At 31.6% G+C, this 22,767-nt stretch overlaps 1 protein-coding gene across 4 annotated transcripts in view; it reads left to right on the top strand.

Moving 5' to 3' along the window:
• Window positions 1-22,767, top strand: part of LOC106457720 (trithorax group protein osa-like) — a 127,834-nt gene that overhangs the window by 6,534 nt on the left and 98,533 nt on the right. For 3 of the 4 annotated variants that reach the window (XM_022383730.1, XM_022383731.1, XM_022383733.1), the window contains exon 2: window positions 12,185-12,364. The exons of the other annotated variant lie outside the window; for it this stretch is intronic. In XM_022383730.1, coding sequence (XP_022239438.1) covers window positions 12,185-12,364 — 180 coding nt within the window. The remainder of the gene's footprint in view (window positions 1-12,184; window positions 12,365-22,767) is intronic. 4 annotated transcript variants of the gene reach the window in all.

The raw sequence follows: 22,767 nt of genomic DNA, 5'->3' as shown, positions 1-22,767 counted from the left end.
AATAAGAAGTCCTCTCACCAGGGGGCCGACTATTATACCTCTTTTTTTTTTTTAGCCATTCACAAGTACCAACCAAGAATTGATGGGGAGGGGCTTGAAAGCTGAAAATAATTTTGAAATGTTTAACGCACAAGAGTGACCGATCAGCTGTCGGGTTTGAACAGGTGAACTTATTGGATGTTTCACGTCCTATTACATAGCTATTTATCCCCAAACACGTGGTCTAACAGGCGTGATACCAATTTTAGAAAATCGAGTGTACGCGTATTTAGGCACTTCTGCACGTGGATAGATACGTGTTGAGCCAACATATAGAGCCATTAAACTTTTAGGTCAGACAGAAAACGAGTACTGTTTAATGTTATTCTTTTGTTTATAATACATGATGTTTTATTTTCTATCTTCAAATTACATATGCGAAAATACATACGTCATCACAGACCGGCCATACCTTTAAATCACAAAATCATCTCTACGTTGTATAAGTTGGGTACGAACGTGGTTAGTTGTGTTTAATTGGTAATACTATATATAACATCATTTTATATTTCATTAATTAATAACAAACGAGAATGGAGCATCGTGGTTAGGGCACTCGACTCGCAATCTGCGGGTTCGAATTCCGTCATCGAACATGCTCGCCCTTTCAGCCGTGGGAGCCTTATAAGATAACGGTCAATCCCACTTTTCGTTGCTAAAGAGTAGTCAAAGAATTGGCGGTGGGTGGTATAGACTAGTTACCTTCACTATAGTCTAGTCTATGGACGGCTAGCGCAGATAGCCTCGCACAGCTTTGTGCGAAATACAACGAACAAACAAAACAAAGAAATAACGAAAAGTTCTACCGATAACAAGCATCAGGCAATGACGTCATACACTCTTCGTACAGAAAAGCTTTATTGGTCAATAAAGAACAACGTGACTTAAATTATTATTAGTCTTATTGTGATGTCATATCACATATATTACCTATTGACGTCATTTCCTATTAAAAGCACAAGAACATAAACGGCAAAACAATGAGCCATGAATCATTGCAATATAGCTGTTAAGCATAAATTAACAGCATCGGTATTTTATTGAATAAACGTTTCTTCGTAAATTTATATATATTTTTTTCTGAATAATATACTGATAAATGATCTCTAAATAATTTTATAGGGTATTGAATCAAGTTTAAAATTTAGGCCGGAAGTTATGTATATATGGTCAACATCAACAGTTGCCCAGCTCAAAACATTCTGTTTCGATGTATAAAAATAATTTGGTGTATAAGCACAGTCTGTAGTATAATACTGCACATCAGTCAAAGTAATAGTTTCAATAACTGATTTACAATGTAAAGCAAAGTAATAAATCCAATATATGATAATTGTATATCAAAGTAAAATAATCAGTATAGAATCTAAAAATTAAATCACTCACTTTCTTTTAACACTGACTTTGTTATATGTAGCCTAATGTGGCCTTTCTGGAAATTTTTTATTGCGAAACGTTGTAAGCCTGACATTGAAATTTGTGTATGTCAACAAACCATTACAACAGCAACTTTTATCGTCGGTCAATTTTATTACACATACATATAGACATTAGTCAAAATATATTAATTTTATGAAATAATATTTTTTACACTTTACCACAAGATATAATTTACTATATAACACTGTGAAATGCTTTTGCAAATCAATATTGTTATATTTGAAAATTGGAAACTCTTTATTTACAAATAGTTTTTTTTTTTAGTTATCCTTCCTTTGGATGTTAAAGTATCCTACATTACTATACTAAAGTAAATAACCAGTTCGACTCATACTTAAACTGTCTGAGGCAAGGAAAAACGACAAAAAAATCAGTTACATAAATATAATCGGTCAATTACCCCCCAATCCCCTCTCCTCAGAAAATAAAATAAAATTAATACTAAATTACACCTCTATTAGATATATATCTTGACTTACCGATATCGCTTTTTATTTAATATAAAATTAATACTAAATTACACCTCTATTAGATATATATCTTGACTTACCGATGTCGCTTTTTATTTAATATAAAATTAATACTATATTACATTTCTTTTAGATATATATCGCGGCTTATCGATGTCGCTTGTTATTTAAAATAAAATGAATACTAAATTACATCTTGTAACGAATTTATTGTTATGTATTTATTTTTCATATGAACATTGCTTTAAATTAAATTTGTATTTGAAAATATGTGTAACTTATAGTGTCAGATATGTATTGCGTATAACGAATTTGTTATACATTTATTTTAATGACAACGTTTGTTGGGATTGAGGTTATATGTAAAAACGTGCCTAGCTTACAGTGTTAGTTACGTATGACGAAACTCTCGCCAATTCTCTAAGGTTGTAGAATATTCTTGAACGCAAGAATCGACAATATATCCACTTCCGCAACTGGTTAAATATAGTTAGGTATTGTTGTCCAAAGGAAAGAGCATATAAGTCTGCTAGGAACCTGTTATAACCGTGTATGCTATAAACTGTGATTTTTACTAACCCTTATCAACCGGAAAATATACAAAATATACGACATTTGACCAGGAACAGTTATAAATATCGAATGTCAGTACGTTAGTATCTTTCCGAAAGTATTACTAAATTCTCATCAGACATCACTGGTTTTATGAAAATATTATCTTACTTCGACGGTCCAACAATTCAGTGTCTGACAAAGCTAACTAGCTTCTCGGCAATTGTACGTACATCGACGTCAAGTTAACTTGCTGGATATCAAGGAGACTCTGAACTAGAAAGAAGATTTTGTGTTGTTTGTAAGTTACTGAAATTTTTGTTTATGAAACTTTGTTTGTCGTATTTAATCGTAATAGTTGTTATTGTAAATTGTACTGTTGTATATATATATATATTAAAACGTATATGTGTTAAAAACGGTGTGGATCAATCTTGTTGGCAAATAGCGTAAATTAAATAAAATATCGGCATATTTCTAGACACTAAATCCGGAGTACGAGTCAAATATTAAAATTTAAATTATTTAACTCGGCTTCGGATTATTTTAAATTCTCAATATGTAACAATCTATGTTACATATATATATCTTGACTTACCTATATCGCTTGTTATTTAAAATAAAATCAATATTAAATTACACCTCTAGTTAGATATATATCGCGACTTACCGACGTCGCTTGTTATTTTTCATAGGAAAATTCGCACATGAATTTGATTAATTAATTGCAATAAAACTTTCCAAGAGATTAAATTGTTTTGTACTCTACTTATAGCGTTAAGTAACGATATTGGTATACATAATTTTGTTTGTTTGTAGTTAAGCACAAAGCTACACAAAGGGCTATCTGTGCTATGCCCACCACGGGTATCGAAACCCGGGTTCGAGCGTTGTAAGTCCCCAGACATACCGCTGGGCCACTGTGGGGTGCATAATTTTGAAACGAGCTACTAGTTTTTATTTTTCAAACATATATCTCGAATAACATTAATGTTATTGTTCGTTTCCTGAGTAGTTTACTGTGAATTTTCCCCAAACTTTGTGTTTTTAGAATAAAATACCACATTCATAATTCACTCTCTGATGAACGAAGTTTGGGCACTCATCAGTTATATAGAAATTTATCATTTTCATGACGTAATGTAATAAAGATTTGAAACTGGATATTTCAGTAAATCATTTATTTTTTCCGTATATTGAACGTTTTCAGTTTCCGCAGTAACTATGATTTGGGTATTTTGATTTTACTAAAATATAATATTAATTAAAAGAAGATTGTAAGCTTTAAGATTTTGATAGTTTCTACGGTATTAATTAATTGGCCTATAATTTGGGACTGTCGCTGTGAATGTGTTAGTATACTGTATTTGTTTTAATTATTTAGTTTTTGAGTATGGTAAACACATTAAAATTTAACACGTATGGATTCAGATAGATAGTGTACTAGAAGAAACTTCGGAATTAAAGAGAAAATAAATCTTTAGAAAATTATGGATATTCTTAATATTTACTATGAAGAATCGTTATTTAAAGTAGTTAATGGCCAAACACGCGTGAATGGGCTGCCTTTTATACAAACTGAAATGTACGTTAGTCGGTTACCTTATGGCAATGTACACTGAATTTTTAGACGGATGTAAAAATAAATTTATATGTGTACATTGATAATTGGTATGAAATGCTATTTTTACACGCCTCTCAATTTACGTGACTTTTATCACAAGTTTTAATGTTATGGGTTTCTGTTGTTTTTTCCCCAGCTTTCGCTGTTTAAATCGTAATAGAATGGAAACTCTGTGATAAAAAGATTTTATCATTAAACTAAAACTGTACTTCAATGGCTATTATTATGTGACATCTCCAAATTGAATAAAAAAAAAGGGCCTGACTACAATGAAATAAAACACGTAACATGCGTAACTAAGACATTTATATTGAAGAAAATATACACGTGTATGTTTTGTAGAGCCCAGGAAAATTAAAATAGCAAATAACGTGATATGTATTATTGGTTATAAGACGTTACAAAAGCATATTTACTTATAAGTTATATGCCCAAAATATAAAGAGAGAGAGTCATTTTAGAAGTTCATAGTTCATTTTTGAATTAGCGTAAATTAGGGCGAAGAATTTATATTCCCCGACCTTCTTTTTTGTATAATAATAATAATGCTTGATATCGATTTTAAAACTGTCAAAAATTTCTAGCTCATGCAGAAAAATGATGCGATTTAAAAATGACAAGTTTCTAAAGTTGTGTGGAGGAACGAATCGTTTGATGAATTATTTATAAGCATGAATAAACCTCTCATCCATCCATATATGAAGACTTGTTTCTTACAAAGTATAGGTCCATAAAGCAGGGTAAAAAATATGCGAAAACCAAAATTTACTTGTAGTTATGCCAGCATCCTTCTTTATCAGAAAGTGTACCTTTGTTCACCACTGAGGCTAACTTTTTATTATGTTTGATCATAGGAATGTGTTATCTCTGGAACGGAAAGTACACATACGAATGAACATACAAACTGTAGTGCTCTCCGCTGTTCAAACTTAGCCGAGATCATAAAACAAACATAGGCTCATAGATGTGTTTGTTATTCCTTGTGACCGTAAAAATAATATAGTCTTTAGTTAGTTACTGAATAATAAGACGCTTTTGTACATAGTACTTGTAATCTAATTAGATGTCAGTGTTATTCTTCGTGATTGGTTTAAAGTGTGAGAATTTTGAAATTCGAAACGATTAACGGGAACCAATTCGTTTAATTATTACTAACTTTATAGACCATATATATAGCATTGTGATGCTTCGGTCAAATCATTTGAGAGCTTATAGTCGGCAGTAGATTACCACAAGCGGTTTTATGGCATAACCACGTTTAAAGGCGAAGATCAGTAATTAATCAAGATACTTTGTTACTGTACCTGTGATAATACGTTTCGTTATGAAATGGAATATTTAAACAGATAAATTAAATTACAGTTTATAAAAAAGATTCTTAAAATTTATATATATATATATATTTATGCGTGTGCGTATATATTTAAAACTGTGCTTATGAATAAGATATAATCTTGGAAGAATAAACAAAAAATAGAAAAATTATGAACAAGCAAACTAACGCGGCATCACCATTCAAAAATATTCTAGTTTGCAGCTCGGTAGTGATAAAAAGTAGTTCTAGTAGATATTGTACGAAGCTTCGATATGCATATTAAATATAAAACTCGATTTAAAACTATTTTTATTTGTTTTCGGATATTCGCACAAAGCTACTCAAGAGCTAATCGCAGTAGCTGTTCCTAGTTTGAACTAATAAACTGAAGGAAAGGCAGGTGGTCAACAGCACCTGCTTTCAACTCTTGGGTTGCTCTTATCTGACCGAATATTGAAATTCGATTGTCACTCTTATAACACACCAACGGCTCTGGAAACAGAAGAATGATTGTAGAGCGATTAATGTGAAGGATTAGAAATATGTTCAAGTAGTTTTATGCGCATTTTATTTTCTTAAAAGTCATACCTTACAAACTGAAATTTAGTTATTATACATTGAATCTTAGAGTTGTGTTTTGTTTTTGAATTTCGCGCAAAGCTACACGAGGGTTATCTGCGCTAGACGTCCCTAATTTAGCAGTGTAAGACTAGAGGGAAGGCAGCTAGTCACCACCACCTACCGCCAACTCTTGGGCTACTCTTTTACTAACGTCACATTCTAACGCCCCTACGTTTGGTGTGGCGAGGATTCGAACCCGCGACCCTCAGATTGCGAGTCGAGCATCCTAACCACCTGGCCATGCCAGGCCCTGAACTTTTTGAATAATGTGTGACAAACTAACTATATGGTGTTCATTGTAGTTGTACCAAAATTCATTCAAATTTCAAAGCATTTTGTGGTAGATCAACTTCCGGAGATGCTAAACAACTTGTTTTTATATATGACACTTTGTGAATATGGCAGTTGAATAAATGCTATTATACTATGTAAATTGTTGAGCGTAACATTGTTCCCTTTCACCCATCAATATAGACTCCACCAGTTTCAACCCACGTCCAGCTATAAACGTAACTTTCAGAGCTTAAAAACCCATAACTGTTGTATTATGATCTTAGTACCTGTTGTTATAAAAAAAAATTCCATTAGCGCATGATTTATATGAAACATTGTACCAAACATTTCAAAATCTCCATTTTTTATGGGGTGCTAGTCTTCACTGTCAAACTCGTTATTTTCAAAATCGAAACACATAAAATGACATTCCTTCCTACTTAATTGGGCTGTATTCTGCTTAAAACGCAATACTTGATAGATTATGTAAAGAAAATAACGTTTTAAAATATTTTTCCAATGATTTTGAATAAAAACGTTTACACTGTTATAAGAATTTACTGCTATAGTTTAAAATATAAAAAAAACGGAAAACTTCTATTGGTGAATATTTCGCATTAAATTTTTTTCCAATTTCTTTCATAGCTAGCTCCATGTTTGTTTAGGAAACCCCAAATATGGATGAATATATATCAAATACATGCCACAATTGTGCATTCATTTTTACACCCTAATGAATTTTAGTTTTACAACTAGCGATAATCACTACCTGATAGCTGAAACATGAGGTTGTTAAACTTTTTACAGTGTTTGTTCCTTGTATCATGTTCTTCTCCTGGTGTAATAGCGATAAGCTTGAGGGATAAAATTTAGGGTTCAATTCCAGCAGTAGACACAACACAGATAACTCTTTATGTAGTTTTGTGCTATAAATAAACAAACCTTTGCACCACATAGAAGTAACATATTCTACATAAATAACACTGTGTTAAGGTAGCAACTAGACAAAAATAGAAGTTGGTTTACCAGATACTCTTCATGGATCATTTTTGGATGCACTGATTGTATGCCTGGTGGAAATCCAAGAGTCAAAGACAAAGATGATTTTTAGTGAGTATAAGACTCTGTCAGCATATTTTTTCTGTGTGCTATTTAATCTATGACATATCACATTTGATTGTGTTTTTATCAACAGTTAAACATGTCATGTCATGTATGTATAATTAGGCTTAGAGCTTTCCCACCATGCAGTTTAGAGACTTTATACAATGGGTTTGTTGATTTACAATTTTGAGCTTTTTTATTGGATTTGAAATGAACACAAAATTTCTTTGTTTAAATGTTTTTCTTTACAAATCATTGGAAAGATTATTTTAAGGTACTCAATAACACTTTTTTTTTATGTACTATACTTTTTAGTTTCCTTTAATTGGACTGGTTAAAAATATTATATAAAGCCAGTTTATTGACAGATTTGTTATTGTCAGTTTAAAGATTTTGTCAGCCACAAATTATAATTGTTATTTGAATTAATGAAAGAAATGTAGTGGTAGTTAAAGATATCATTAATTAAAGAAACAGATTAGGCACAAAATATACACTTTAAACCCAGTATGTGAACACTACCTGTATGTGTAATTAAAGAATAATGAATGTCAGTTTTATGGAATTGTTAGTCAAAATTTCAGAATATTTGGCATAAAAGATGTTTCAGAAACACTCTCATGCCTATATAATTCTAGTAAACTGCTGTTCCTATAAAACAATAAAATATATACTCATATATATTGACTTTTATAGACTCTGTAACCAAATATATGATACTGTTCTTGTTATAGTTTTCCTTGTGTTTCAGTATGGTGTCTAGTCTTAAAAAATTAATTTTCAAAGCAGGGATCTATATAAATATAATAGTACTGTCTGTTGTATGTCCATGTAACTACTTCACCTCTGTAAATGGATCTTCACCAAATTTGGTATGGAGGTTCATTGGGTCCATGGGGAGGTACATACATATTTTCAGTCTTGCATTTTTTGTTTTGCAGTTTTTATGGGCGTTTTTGCATATTTTACCACTACCTTAACTCCTGTGGATGGACATTCACAAAATTTGGTACAGGGGTTCATTGGGTCTATGGGGAGATACATACAAATTTTCAATTTTGCATTTTGCAGTTTTTATGGGCATTTTTGTGTTTTTTACCACTACCTCACCTCATGTGAATGGATATTCACCAAATTTGGTATTGAGGTTCAATGGATCCATAGAGAGATACATACAATTTTTCATTTTGTGTTTTGTGGTTTTTATGAGCATTTTTGCATTTTTTTATCATTACTTTGCCCCCTGTTGATGAATCTTCACCAAATTTGGCATAAAGGTTTGTTTGGTACATGCAGAGATACATACAAACTTACAGTTTCATATTTTATGTTTTGTAGTTTTTATGGGCATTTTTGCATTTTTTAGAATTATATATATATATATGGGAAGCAACTATTCATGTCATAAGGTAACCTTTCATTAATCATGAATTTGCATAACTTCCATCCAGGTGCTACTTTTATAGATTAATCCTCCACAACTTTCTTCATAAGTGTCGGCTGAACTAAGCAATTGCTGCACATTTCATCATTGTTCATTCATCATGAAGATTCTACCTAAGTCATCTATAAGAGAATAATTTATCACTCTTGGACTTTACTATATTAAATACCAATGTATAATATTTTGTTGGCATTTTTACTACATAGTTTCAGGAACTTTAATGTATAGAATTGTTCATATCAGTAAAACCTTTTGTGGTATAAGAGAACTAGCCTCATAAAGAGAAGAATAAGACTGAAAAACCCACTTAATATTAGAGATGAGATACAACTGATAACAGAATGAATGAACTACTTATTCAATGAGGTTTTGTTAACTGCTATATTTGGGAAAATATCCACAGCTGTAATATTTTGTTTTAGTAAACTAAAAATTGATTTCCATGGTTGTCTGCAGGCCCAAACCAAAATTGAATCTGTTCATAATTGGCCAACACCATAAAACGTGCAGGAGATAAAAGGATTTCTTGGATTACTTTCTTTCTATCATCATATGTAAAATTATTCTCTGACATAGCTCATCCTACTTGAAAGAAAATAAACACGTTTTGTTAGACTGCTTATTGTGAAGCCTTCAACAGATTGAAAAAAAAATTAACCACTACTCCTGTATTAACATACCTAACTCTTGAAGATCAACTAATATTTGATACAGATGACAGCAAGTGAATGCTGCAGAAAGGAGGTATTGTACAACTGGAAAGAAGAGAGTTTCTAAGTGTTTTTTGAGCCCTAAGTTATTTCTATCTTTACCTCTGAGAAAAAGTTTGTGCTTCAGATATATTGCACATCATTTGAAAGAGTTACTGTTGATGGATTTGATCCTTTGTCACAGAGTAACAGTGGGAAAAAATACATCATATAGTGATGGACTATTTTACCAAGTGGCCAGAATCATGCACTCCTAACAAGAATCAGAAACTTTGGCAAAGAAGCTTATCAATGAACTTGTTTCAAGATTTGAGGTAGTTATGGGACTTCATGCAGATCAGGGATGGAATTTTAAATCAAGGAAGTTTTTGTGTCAAATCCTTGGTGGAGGGATACAATTGTACACTTTTAAACCAATTGGCCATTTATATGGATGAACATCAGAAAACATGCGATCAAGGTCTGCCACTGCTACTCATGAGTTAATGAACAGCAGTACATGAAGCTACAAGCAACATACCAATAGATTCTCTTAACCATCTACCTGTAGTGACAAGACAGCATGTGACAGATAAAGAACAAGAGGTCATTCCATCTTTGTACTGTAAGCCATGGAAAAGAAAAACACCCAAAAAGATTTAGTGAATAAACAGTTTAAGAGAGAGAGTCAATAAGATAATGAATAATATTTGTATTTATTAATTAAGATCTGGGTTGTACTTTGTTTAACACATTTAATTAATGATTTAGTGATTGTAACGCTTCTTTATGAATTTTAATTTTAGTTCTCTATTAGTGTATAAGGTCTAAGGGACTACACAATTTAGGGAAAGGACAGTGTTGTGAGCTACATTTTTATATTTTGATTTATTGCATTTTATATTGTTTGCTATAGGAAGTTTTGTCATTACGTAGTGATGGTATGCAATGCCCAGAAAATTAAATAGAAAATTGGCTTTTTGGTGGAAAGCAAATGGTGATGATAAATTGATATATTTCCAGTTGAATAATTGAATTGTTGGTGTTCTTCAGATATTTAGATTGAGATCTTTGTTTTTTCGTTATTTGCGTCAGTGATTTGGATATCTTATTTGACTTTCGTCAAATTTTATGCTAATTTTTCTTATATTATTCAGTCCGCTTTTTAAGAACTGGTCATCTTTGGTTCCGTTTATAAACCTTCCCTTTTTGAGTTTGGCTGTCGAGCAAACTTTCTATGATGGATTGAGACGTGTAGAACAATAGACCAGACATGCTAATACAGTGTTTCCCAACCGTCTGGACGCGGATCATTATTTGTTGGGACGTGAAATGTTGTACTAATATTTCAAATAATAATAATTTATCAGTAACTTTCACCATTTTTATCTGCCTCCGACAATTAACCTTAAAGGTCGAAAACACATCAATCAGCTGAGTTGAAATGAGCGAGATCAGTCTGTGTTTGTTTTTTGTTTTATTGTTAAGCATAGAGGTATAAAATGGGATATCTGAGACACCTGCAGACTATATAGTTGTGAGAGAAGGTTAAATCAAATGTTATCAAAATGTGTCCTTCCCACATCCATTGCAAAATTTCTCTTCTGCAAGCACATTCCGAAGGACGAGACCTCCACGTTTATTTGGAGGCTTTTAATTAATACTTGAGATTCGTGGATACATTAAATTTAAAACCCTAACAACACAAATTGATAATTTTGATGAATAGAAGTTATAATGTAATCGGAATATAATTAATATATTTTGCAATCACAAATACCTTTGAATTTCTGTTCTGAAGGCTGGAAAAATTCGAAAAAGCGTGCGTGCGTGCCTTTTCCCTTCGTCGTTGTAATTACCAGTACTATCAAATAACGCATATAAACATACTCTGCAAGAATTAACAGTAATAAGCGCTGAAATGAATCTGATATGGGAAGTACTATACATCACTTTCGGTAGTTTCACTATTACCTATAATGCATTAAAAGACATTTTACGAGGATATTGGAAAATGTTTTTGTTTTTTTTCGAAGCTTCTTCATTTGTAAGAGATAATAGAAGGGTTAAAGTCCTAGGTGCCGGTCTATTTTGAAACCACTGTAATATATAATGATCGAGTTAGTGATTTGTGTATTTGGTAGCTTGAACATCAGGTGCCTCAGCTGGTAGAGCATTTCAACGTTAATGTGAGCTGGGGTTCTGGATTTAAGCAACGTGCCAGATTATAGTAACATTTGTATGTTTTTAAAGTTTTGAATGGATTGAAATATATTCAACATAAAATCATATTTATCATCAAAGTAAAGGTAATCTGAAGCTATTACATGTCGTATACACAGTTTGGAAACTTTCCTTTGAGTTTGAGTAAATTGACTGAACTATTGTACAATAGATATTGTGATTGGCAATCATATGAATCTTGAGTGCAATTGAATTAAAACGTTTTTTTTTAATATTATACAGGACATTAAATTTCAACAGCCAAGCTAAGAAGGGAGTACATATATTTTCTGTGAAAATTGGGTTTAATTAGTTGACTTTATCAAATAATAAAATTGTACAGTACAAATCGGTGCTGTGTGATGTAAACCAAATGTATTTAAATTTCAGAGTGGGTCCACATCCGAACCTAGTGTGAAACAACCATACATTACTTCTGGTCAGCAGAACCCACTGATATCTCCTCATGGCCAGTGTGGTCAGCATTATCCCCAACGGTTATATCTGCCAACACAAGAACAACCTCAAAGTTCATCATCCTTTATCGTTAACCAAGGTTACTCCCAGCAGGTAAATAAATTTGTGGTCCATATACACATACACATATGAACATCACATTATTGGAAATACACTTGAAAAATATTGAGAACTTAAGAAAGAGTTCAGTAAAAAATATTGATGTTTTGATGTTATAAGCTTGTTATATACACTGAACATATAATAAGTAATATCCAGTAAAGGAAGTTTAAACCATTCCATAATAATCTTTTAACTTCATAATTTTCCAAACAAATTTATAATTGAATAAAAATGGTAAAGTCTGTATTTGCATTATTTTAGAGTTTAGTTTTTTTTTTATGTTTAGATTTTTCTATGTCTGTTGTGCATGTTTTTTTAATAACATGTATTTGTTATGTTTATGATTTTAGAAAAACACGTAGGTTCAAGAAGTCTTGATAGAAATGAATAAAAACCCTATAACCTGAGCACTTTCGAAAGTACTTGGGTTATAGGGTTTTTATTCATGTATTTGTTATATATACTGTTGTATAGCAAACCCGTTTCAAAATTAATGATTCCATGGTTGTATTAATTATTCTGCTCTATTCCTTTGATAATATGATCTATTTTAGAATATGTGGAGTTAAATTCTTTGAAAATGGCTTAGATTGTAGGATGAATCAATATAAACAGAATATAAGATGGGTCTTTTAAGGGCCTTAACTTGACCCATATTAGATTATGATGGAAATTTTTATAAATATAGTGCCAGATATAAATACATCACTTAAAACGTTCCGTCCTTGCCGCATCATAATTTCCAAGATGGCAGTCACTAACATTTGTGTGGACCTGGATGTTAAACAGAGTATATTGTCTGTACATTACATGATGACCTTAGCTTTATGTAACCTGCTAGCTGTCAGATGAATTTGTTATTCTCTTTTCTGCATCATGTGTATAATCTTCATAGGCAGAAACTTAAGTCTTTATAAGCTACATCAAGTTAGTAAACAGAGAATATTATCTGTTCATTGCCTGATAACCTTAGCTTCATGTAATCTGCATAGTTCTCAGATCATTTACTGTTCTGCACTATTGCAATGCTCTTACAGGCAGCATCTTAAGCCTTGAATGTGTTCTGATGAAGTTTGAACTCTAGGTACAATAACACAGATACTACATAATTACAGCATCTCACTCCTTGCCTCAGAACAAACTAGCAACATGAGATTACAGTCCTCATAAAATACCAGAAAATGACAGAAGCTGAATGCAGCCATAAAAGAAGCTATGAGTTACTATCTTATGTCACCTCTCTCCTGCAGCCTATTTTAGTGGGACGAAACTCTTGAAGATGATAGCATGTTTTCCCACTTCCTCCCAGGAATATATTGGTTAATATTGCACAATGCACAAATGTTCCTAAATCTCCAGTGTAAAGAATTTATGAGTTGAGATTTTTATTGGTGAAGTAGTCCACATCCATAACCCAAATGTACTTAGTGTTTCATATACTTTGCTATTTCTCACTATTTCCACTCACATCATTTTGAAAACAAATAGTTCTAACTTACAGCATCCTAACATCTTATTCATAGCCTTTGCTACAGATATGAAGTTTATACTACACAGAGGACTATTCCAAATCATGTTGCTTTTTTTTAAAATCTAGTGGGTTAAAGCACAAGTTTAAAATGTAATACTATAAATATGGCACATACAACATGACTTTTTGCTGTTTTTTCATGACAAATAACCTGTTCAAAATTACTATATCTTGAAAGAGATTTCTATCTCATATGTATAGTAAATCTCAGTTCTATGTATCTGTATATTATTTTATTTTTAAGCTCCTCTTCAAATGTTTGAAAAAAATCTTGCATTTACCTTCTTGATCCCCAAAGAATACACAGAAAAGAAATATTTTCAAAAGGATTATGAAGAGGCCCAAAACTGGTGGGATCAAGAATTTTGTGGGCTCCAAGCTTTGATTGAACAGTTAGGAGTCTCATTTAGTGTAAATATAAACCACATGTGCAAAGTTATTCAACAAAAACCATTCAAATTTGACAAAAACATTTATGCATGCCTATGCAAAATGTCACGTGAGCTATTGGTCTAACATTTTTACTACAGCTTCACCTAAGAATAAAAGTGGTTAGTTTTTACTTTTTTTCATTTGGATTAAAGACATCTGATTCAGAGCATAAAACCATAAGGTGAAAGGATGTGCAGATACATAAGTATTTGTTAGGCCAAGCAAACTAGATTAGCATTTTCCAGCTCAAGTTTTCAAAAGAATCATACAGGTGGGCGATTATTACTGATTATTGATTGCCAACTTTTCAGCACAAATTTACTAAATTTTATGAAATTATCCTAACTAAAGAGCATTTTGCATCATGTGATATTATCTTCAGCAATTAGCATAAATAATGATGCTTGATACAAATCAACTATTCTTCCTATCTCAGTTGTTACAATACAGCTATGAAACTCACTTTAGAAATTGCTTGTCGCAGCTAAACTGACAATTACTTAGTCCAAGTCTGTCTAATTATTTCTTTTTTTATGATGAATCAAAAAATGTTTTTATTAAGACTTTATCATTACGTAACATACCAAAGATTATTAGTAGCTTTTCTCTTCATACAAGAAGAACTATCTTTTTCAAATTTTGAATGCCTTTCTTTTCTATATTGCCAGTGTTTACAAATATAAGGTTTTTATCATTAAATGTGTATAACTATTAAACTTTCCATTATTGTTTGTGATTCAATTATGAAAGCTTGTAACTCTTGAAACATAAAAGTGTAGAGACTTTTCTTATACATAAAACAGAAAGGGTTAAAGTTTGAATGTTTATGTTCTTAGACTGTGAAGATGTTTAAGATTAGGCTTTAAAGGATTGAGGGAAGAACACACAATATTACCTCTCAACTCCACCAATAAGAAAAGAAAAATTAAAGAAGAAAAGAAATACAAATCCAACAATTTTGATGTAGAGAGGAAGTATTCAAACTTAGGGGTTATCTTACCATTGGTTACAATTCCAAATCGTTTTAGTTCTGAGAACAAATTTAGCTTCACTTTCTTATCAAAGTTGAAGAATTCTTCTTTTAAGATCTTCTAGAATTATGTAAATCAAAAGAGAAATTTGACAAGAACTACTAGATATTCAGCATTGTTTTGTGATAAGAAGAGAAACATGCTTTTAAGGTTTTCTGTCATGATAAAATTTTTGAAAATACTTCAGTATGAGTGAACATAAAATGGTTCACTGCATTAGTGAGCTTTAAGTATACCTAATCTGCTTAAAGCTTGCAGTTGTTTCGTAATGCATGAGAGAGTAGAGTAGTTTTTGTGGCTCTCTCTTAAAATACATGCATAAATATCCTTCAGGTGAAGAAAGAGCCCTGAAACATTGGGCAAATTATTTCCTGAATTTTGCAACAGATTAAGACAGCACTTGAGAGCAATGACACCTGTAGAATAAAGTTTAAGTACAAGTTGAAGGTTGGAAAGAATAGTGAAACTTTGAGAAGGAATGTATTATTGTATCTATATTTTACAATAGTGTTAGTAAATACTCGCTTGTAACAAATTGTTGTTTAGTTCCATACGATCTGGAAATGAAAATGAACACATTTGGTTTATTTTCAGGTGATGATTTTAGTATATTAAAGCATACAAATTATTTGTCTTGTGAGTTTGTAACACTAATTGGAGTGTATTAAGCATCTTTTTTTTTGAGATCAAGCACTAATTATGACTAATTACAGATATATATTTCTGTACACCACTATTATGGTATTTAACCTTCATTAGGGTATTTTTTTCACTCTTTATGTACACCAATATTATGTTATTTCACCTTCATTAGAGTATTTTTTCACTCTTAACACATCACAAAGTGGTGGTGTTAGTCATAGTTGAATATATTACATTAGATGCAGTAATAAGAAAATGTATTTAGTTAATTTTACATAAAATAGTTTCAAGACATGTCTCAATGGTAAACTGTGTATGATAAAGACAAATACAGTTTTGTCTATTCTTAGATTTGTTTCATTTGGATAAACTGGTATATTACACTCTTCCATGACAAGAAAAAAATGACATATATTTATTCAGATATATTTAGGTAAATTTGTAAACTGAGTGGTAGTACCGAGACTTGTACAAGTTAAGGGTTGAGGAATTTATCTCTCATGAATGTTTAGTGAGAATGATAGTCAATATAAGGAATTTAGGATTGTGGGATATTGTACTAGGAACTTTTGCTCTGACTTAACAGTGCAATACATCATTATTCTTGTTTCAATCTTCATCTTCTTATGTGTTTTTCTCTCCTGCTCAAGCAATAAGAGAAGTCACATAATGAACATTAAAGCTGGCTAACATAGTAAGACTTTAGTGCCTTTTTTGTTTATGAGAACAATGGTTTTCATTGTCTTCGGATTTATATATCTGTACTTGTGTGTTTTTCTTTTGTTGTGTTCAATTTATTCTTCGTAAAGCATTTCCTGAACTTGCTGCTTGTCACAGATTACATATAGTTTACGTGTTGATAATCAGCGTACCTGAATAAGACAAATTGATGTACATTTTGTCTACAAAAAATATTTAATTTTTTCCCAGTAGTATTGTAAAGGAAGCATTTCTAAACCATATAATAATGCTTGGAGACGGCTTGAATGGGTAATGAAGAAACTTTTTAATATAAGTTTAACATAACAGCAAATGTACAACGTTTCGACCAGGTTTTGTCATCCTGATGAATTATTGGTAAGTCAATAGGCTATAGGTTTTCAGACATTATGTGAGGGTGTAAGTCAGAAGTTCTGGGTTAAAATTCTGACCAGGGTAGATTGTTTTTCATCAGTTTCAAGTTGTTACAGTGTCTGTTGGACTTTGGGCAGAGAAAATACTGTTTACTTTGGAAACTGCTGATGTGTTTTATGAATATGTAAGATTTGTATGACATAAAAGATTTCTAATGCATGAAAACTTTCATTCATTTTTCGAAGCATAGAAATGTAATACTAAGTGTAAAATTATCTAACTTTGGACTTATAAGTCGTAGCTAAAGTTTCATATAGGTATACATATATTTTTAAGTGTAGTCCTTCAAGACAGGCTATTTTTTGTTAAACATATAATAATGAGTTTGAGATTATTTATTAAGTATTTTGGCTAAAGTTATGATGATAATAATAATAACAATAATATAATCATTATGAATAAATATAAATAAATAAATAATTGGTGTTAAAATAAATAATATTGTTAATTCTTACCATAAAAATCTGATTTGTAAATGATTGTAATAAAATTGATAATAATTACAATTCACTTGCTTAATCTGGTTCATACCATACCAGTCATTGTTCAAGAAATATATATATAGCATCTTCACCATTACTATGTCTGTCATATTCAGCCAATCTGACGAGTTCTGGCATTGGGCAAAAGGCCTCATCAACATTGGATTTGACAGATGTAGTGTGGTTGACATATTATGAAATATTCTCCTTTGCTTTCTTTTACTCGTGAATTCTTAGAACTATCAGTATACTAACTGCACTTAAAAGTACTATTTTAAGGTTCTGTTGAAGTTTCAATTTGTTTAACTAAAAATACTTTTGTTGCTATATAAACCATCTTACTTCATTTAATTACAAAACCATCTAATGACACTAGTTGACGATCTCTTGTTTATGAACCACAAAATCTTGTATTAAATTGTTCTTGATGGGGGGGGGGAGATAAGGAGCTTGAGTAAATTCAGGATTAGTTAAACAACTGTAGGATTTGATAGATAATGTTATATACAGCTTTGTCAGTAATCCACAATGATAGCCTTGATTTTGAATTAATCTCCAAACTTACCATTAAAGTTGAACATTATTCAGAATAATAAGAAACACTAAATAGCATTAAATGTTAGGAACTTTTAATAATATACATAATATCATATTGATCCATTTTTTTTCTCTATTTGGATTTATGTGAGAATTTGCAGGATTTTTTACTGCATTGAGTAATTATAGTTTTTACTTAGTCATTTAATTAAAATGTATTACATATTTTACAAATGATTCCTTAGCACATAACCTCAGATTTATTTAGATACTAAAGGACTTTTTAGTACGACCAATGAGATAAATATAGCCCTTTTTTTCAGAGAGAGACTTGAGGTTTTTGAAACATAGAAAAAAAATTAACTATAGAGAAATAAAAATAATTTAGATATTACTTACCTCAGAACAGACAAAAAGTGTTAAGGTTTTAGTTTTATATCCATTAGTCTTACATCATTTGTGGGAAAAGTTTTGGAATGTCTGATAAAAGATGCTTTACAAAGCCATTTAACAAAGTTTAGAATTTTATTGGATGATCAACATGGTTTCACTAAAAGAAAACTTTGCCATACAAAGCTTTTGATATTCTTTGAAAAGGTTACTGCTTATGTAGATGGGGGTAAGTGTGTAAATTTGGTGTATCTGGATTTTCAGAAAGCATTTGACAAGGTGCCACATAAAAGACTTGTAAAACAAATTATTTCTCTAGGTGTGAGGGATAAGTTAGTAAATTGGGTAGAAAAGTGGCTGGATGGAAGAAAGCAGAGGGTTGTTACAAATGGAGTTTAGTCAAACTGGATTAATGTCACAAGTGGGGTACTTTAGGACTCAGTTTTAGGACCTTTGCTTTTTTTGATTTACATCAATAACATAGATAAAGGAATGGTCAATAAATTACTTGAATTTGCAGATGATATTAAGGTCTTTGGTGTTGCTAGCTGTGAAGAGGATCCTGCTGATTTACAAAAGGATTTAGATCATAAATGGCAGATGGGTTTTAGTTATGAGAAATGCAAGATAATGCACGAGGGTAATTATAATTTGAATTATAAGTATAATTTGGATGGAAATAACCTTAATAGTGTCATAAAAGAAAGGGATCTTGTGTAAAGTTTGATCAGTCTCTTAAGCCATCCAAGTAGTGTGCTGTTGTTAATGGTAGGGCAAATAGGATTTTAGGTTGTATTTACAGAAATATTGAATACAAGTCTAAAGAGGTTATAATTTCATTGTATAGGTCTTTGGTTAGGCCAAATTTGGAGTATTGTGTTCAGTCTTGAGCTCTTTATCTTAGGAAAGACATTGAATTGTTGGAAAGGGTTCAGAGAAGGGGTACTAGAATGGTACCTGGGATGGAGGGGTTGTCATACGAGAAGAGTTAGAAGGGATATGATTGAGTGTTTAAGATTGTGCAAGGAATTGATAGTGTTGATTCATCATCTTTTTTCACATTTAACAGTGAGAATAGAAGGACTAAGGGACACAAATATAAATTTTGGCAGGGAATGAGTGATCTTCAGCTAAGACAGTTTTATTTTTCTGACAGGGTGGTTGGCCTTTGGAATGGGTTGCCTTTGGATGTTGTGGAAGCAGTAAATTTAAGTGGGTTTAAGAAAAAGCTTGATAACTATATGAATGATAAGTGCTGGCTTTAAGATTTTTTTTTTAATAATAGTTTTAGTTTAGTTTAGAGAATGGGAAATGGAGATGGACCAATAGGTTCCATGTTGTCCCAAGACATTATGTTATTTAGTTTGATTCCATTTTAAAATGAAAATAAATACAGTTAATCACTTTTGAAATGATAGAAAGAAAATTTCTTTATATGTATGCTCAAAAAGGATCATACTTTTTTTTGAGAATTACAAAATATATTTAGTTGACATGAATAGAAAGTGTCAGAATATATCTGAAATGCAAAAGTTAATTACAAGTGTTTAAAAAGGTAATCGGTGCTGTTAGTTAAATACTTGGAAAAAATCATCTTAATCACTAGAATTGTAAGGGGCAATGACACACTAGCGTAATACCAAGGAAACCCCCACCTGTTTTTATTTTTTGGTTTTTGAGCATTTATACACACGATAGTTATGACTGGGATGTTCTGGCAGCTTGTCAGAGCAGTGTGATACAGAAAGTTACGTGCTCAATAGTTTGACCATGACTCATTTTTCAACAATCTTGGGAAAGCCTTTCGAAGTAATTCGAGCGACACGACGAGGGTGATGTTCGTGCACGTGCACCTGCAGACGCACGTGATTTCATCACAAAATACTCGAGTCGTATGATGTGGTGATTGTGAATGGCACTTAAAATGGATTGACTTCCTGATTTGTAACCTACTTTATATGTATTGGAAAATAAAAACAAAAATTTTTTTCGCTTTTTCCAATCGCATGCGAAAGTAACGTATATACAATTTGTTTTCATGTATAAAAAAAAAAACTTGAAATTTATGTAACGATAACATACTTTGATATAATGACTGAATTACATAAATGGAGAGTGTGTAATTTTGACACTTTTACATTGTTGCATAAAAAATAAAAAAACTCTCTCGAGAGGAGTCGAGAGCGGCCTAGTGGATAACTTTGAGCCTCAGTTCTGTGGTTTGCGTCCTGTTATTGCAAAAACAACAACAAACAAACAAACTGCGCTCCTCACTTTGAGGCCATGGATACGTTACAAGAGTGATAGTCAAATCACACTGTTCGATTAGAGTGACCAATGAGTTGGAAGTGGGTGGTGTTGATTAGCTGACTTCTCTCTTGTTTACAACTTCAAAATTAGGAACAGCAAGCGGAAATAGCCCTCAAGTAACTTTGCAAGAAATTCAACAAGCAACTCTCGAAAGAGACATATTAAGTAAGCGAGGCATAAACAGAAAATTTTGACGAGTAATAACTGTTAAGTAACGTATATCAGATGAATTAGACCAGTAAATGAAATATTTTCTCAAATATTTAATTTTACCATCCATTTCTCTTTTTTTATGAAATAAGATTGCAAAATATTTTAAATGTGCATTTATATTGAAGTTTACATAATTTTATTGTTTAGTAAGAATTGTAATTTTGCTCATTAGTGCTTTACGTTCATATAAGTGTTGCCAGGGGCTCAACGATAAGTATGAGGACTTATAATGCTAAAAATCGGGTTTCGATATCCGCGGTGGGCTTGCGGATACTAGAATTTACTTCATACGGTAGTGTGAATTTTTGTTACCTTAATTGTTTGTTTGTAATTAAGCACAAAGCTACACAATGGGCTATCTGTGCTCTGCCCACCAAGGGTATCGAAACCCGGATTATAGCGTTGTAAGTCCGCAGACATACCACTGTGCCACTGGGGTTCTTGTTACCTTAAAAGTTAATTTATAAAACCATATAATAGTGACACGTTTCATATTTTGTATCGCTGAGCGCAAATGTAGCATTTTTATAAATACTTATTAATTGGATACTTTTAAACTCCTACATATGTTTGTAGTTTTATGGTTTAGCACAGATAGTAAATATTGCATAAAATATTCAGAAGTTTAAGTTCAAATTACAATGTACGTAAAATAAGCTCCCAAATGTGAAATATTGTTTTTATGTAATTTTACAATTTCTTCCAAAAATGATATATCAAAGAAAGCTTAATTCTTCATATTACTTTGTTATCCTGATATAATTTTTACTGCAGACATATTTCATTTTCATATATAATTATCGAGTCGGTGATCTTCTTTTGTATTTTTTTAACAAAAAAAGAAATAATTATATATATACATTTTACAATCTTACAGCTCAGCAAAATTTACCCCTTTTATTTTATAAATCCGCTTCTCATTAAAATATTTATTTTATCTTCAGCAAGAAATGTATAACGTAAAGTTTAATGAATTGGAGATCATACTCGGCGATTGTGTAAGAATTAATAAGTTTTTCTGCGTACAACATGGAGCTTATTCTGTGAGTGACGATGTTAGGTTGTTGTTTTTTTATGAATTAATTATGCGATTCCATAGTTAGGCTACTAACATTCTTCACGCTGTTGTAGTATTTGAACCACCGTTACTAAATTAACTATGCAATTAAACCTATTTGTGTTTTGGAAACCTACAACAGAAGTAATTAAGAATGGTGTAAAGAGCTTTGTAAGTTTACATGTGGTAATTTGGAGATGACGTTTCGGTCTGCTGACGCAATTGTTCATCAAAATTGCCTTCACAACATCAAAAAAATCTCCTGTAGGTTTAATTTTAACATTAAAATCTGTATTTGATGCGATTTCTTCATTTTATGTTCCCAAAAATTTAATTTCCAGTGATACTACATCCAAGTCGTTCATCCTTTCTAAGAACGACATAATATCAGAGCGATTACTAATACATTGCTCATTTCAGCCATGGCAAATAAATACAGTCGGTTGCTATCTAACTGGTTCTAGTCATGCTTAATATAGGACAGAGAGACTTGACTGGTTAGAGTGACGTGTCAATATATACATTTTGTAGCGTGTCTTTCAGATATTTTATACGAATTAGCTAAAGAATAAATGAAGTTTCTATTTAGGTATTATACATTAGCAGTAATTTACTTCTGTAACTGGGCCCGGCAT

The sequence above is a fragment of the Limulus polyphemus genome, unplaced genomic scaffold (assembly GCF_000517525.1).
Source record: "Limulus polyphemus unplaced genomic scaffold, Limulus_polyphemus-2.1.2 Scaffold365, whole genome shotgun sequence".
Lineage (NCBI taxonomy): Eukaryota > Metazoa > Arthropoda > Merostomata > Xiphosura > Limulidae > Limulus > Limulus polyphemus.
This window is presented reverse-complemented; position numbering and strand designations above follow the sequence as displayed.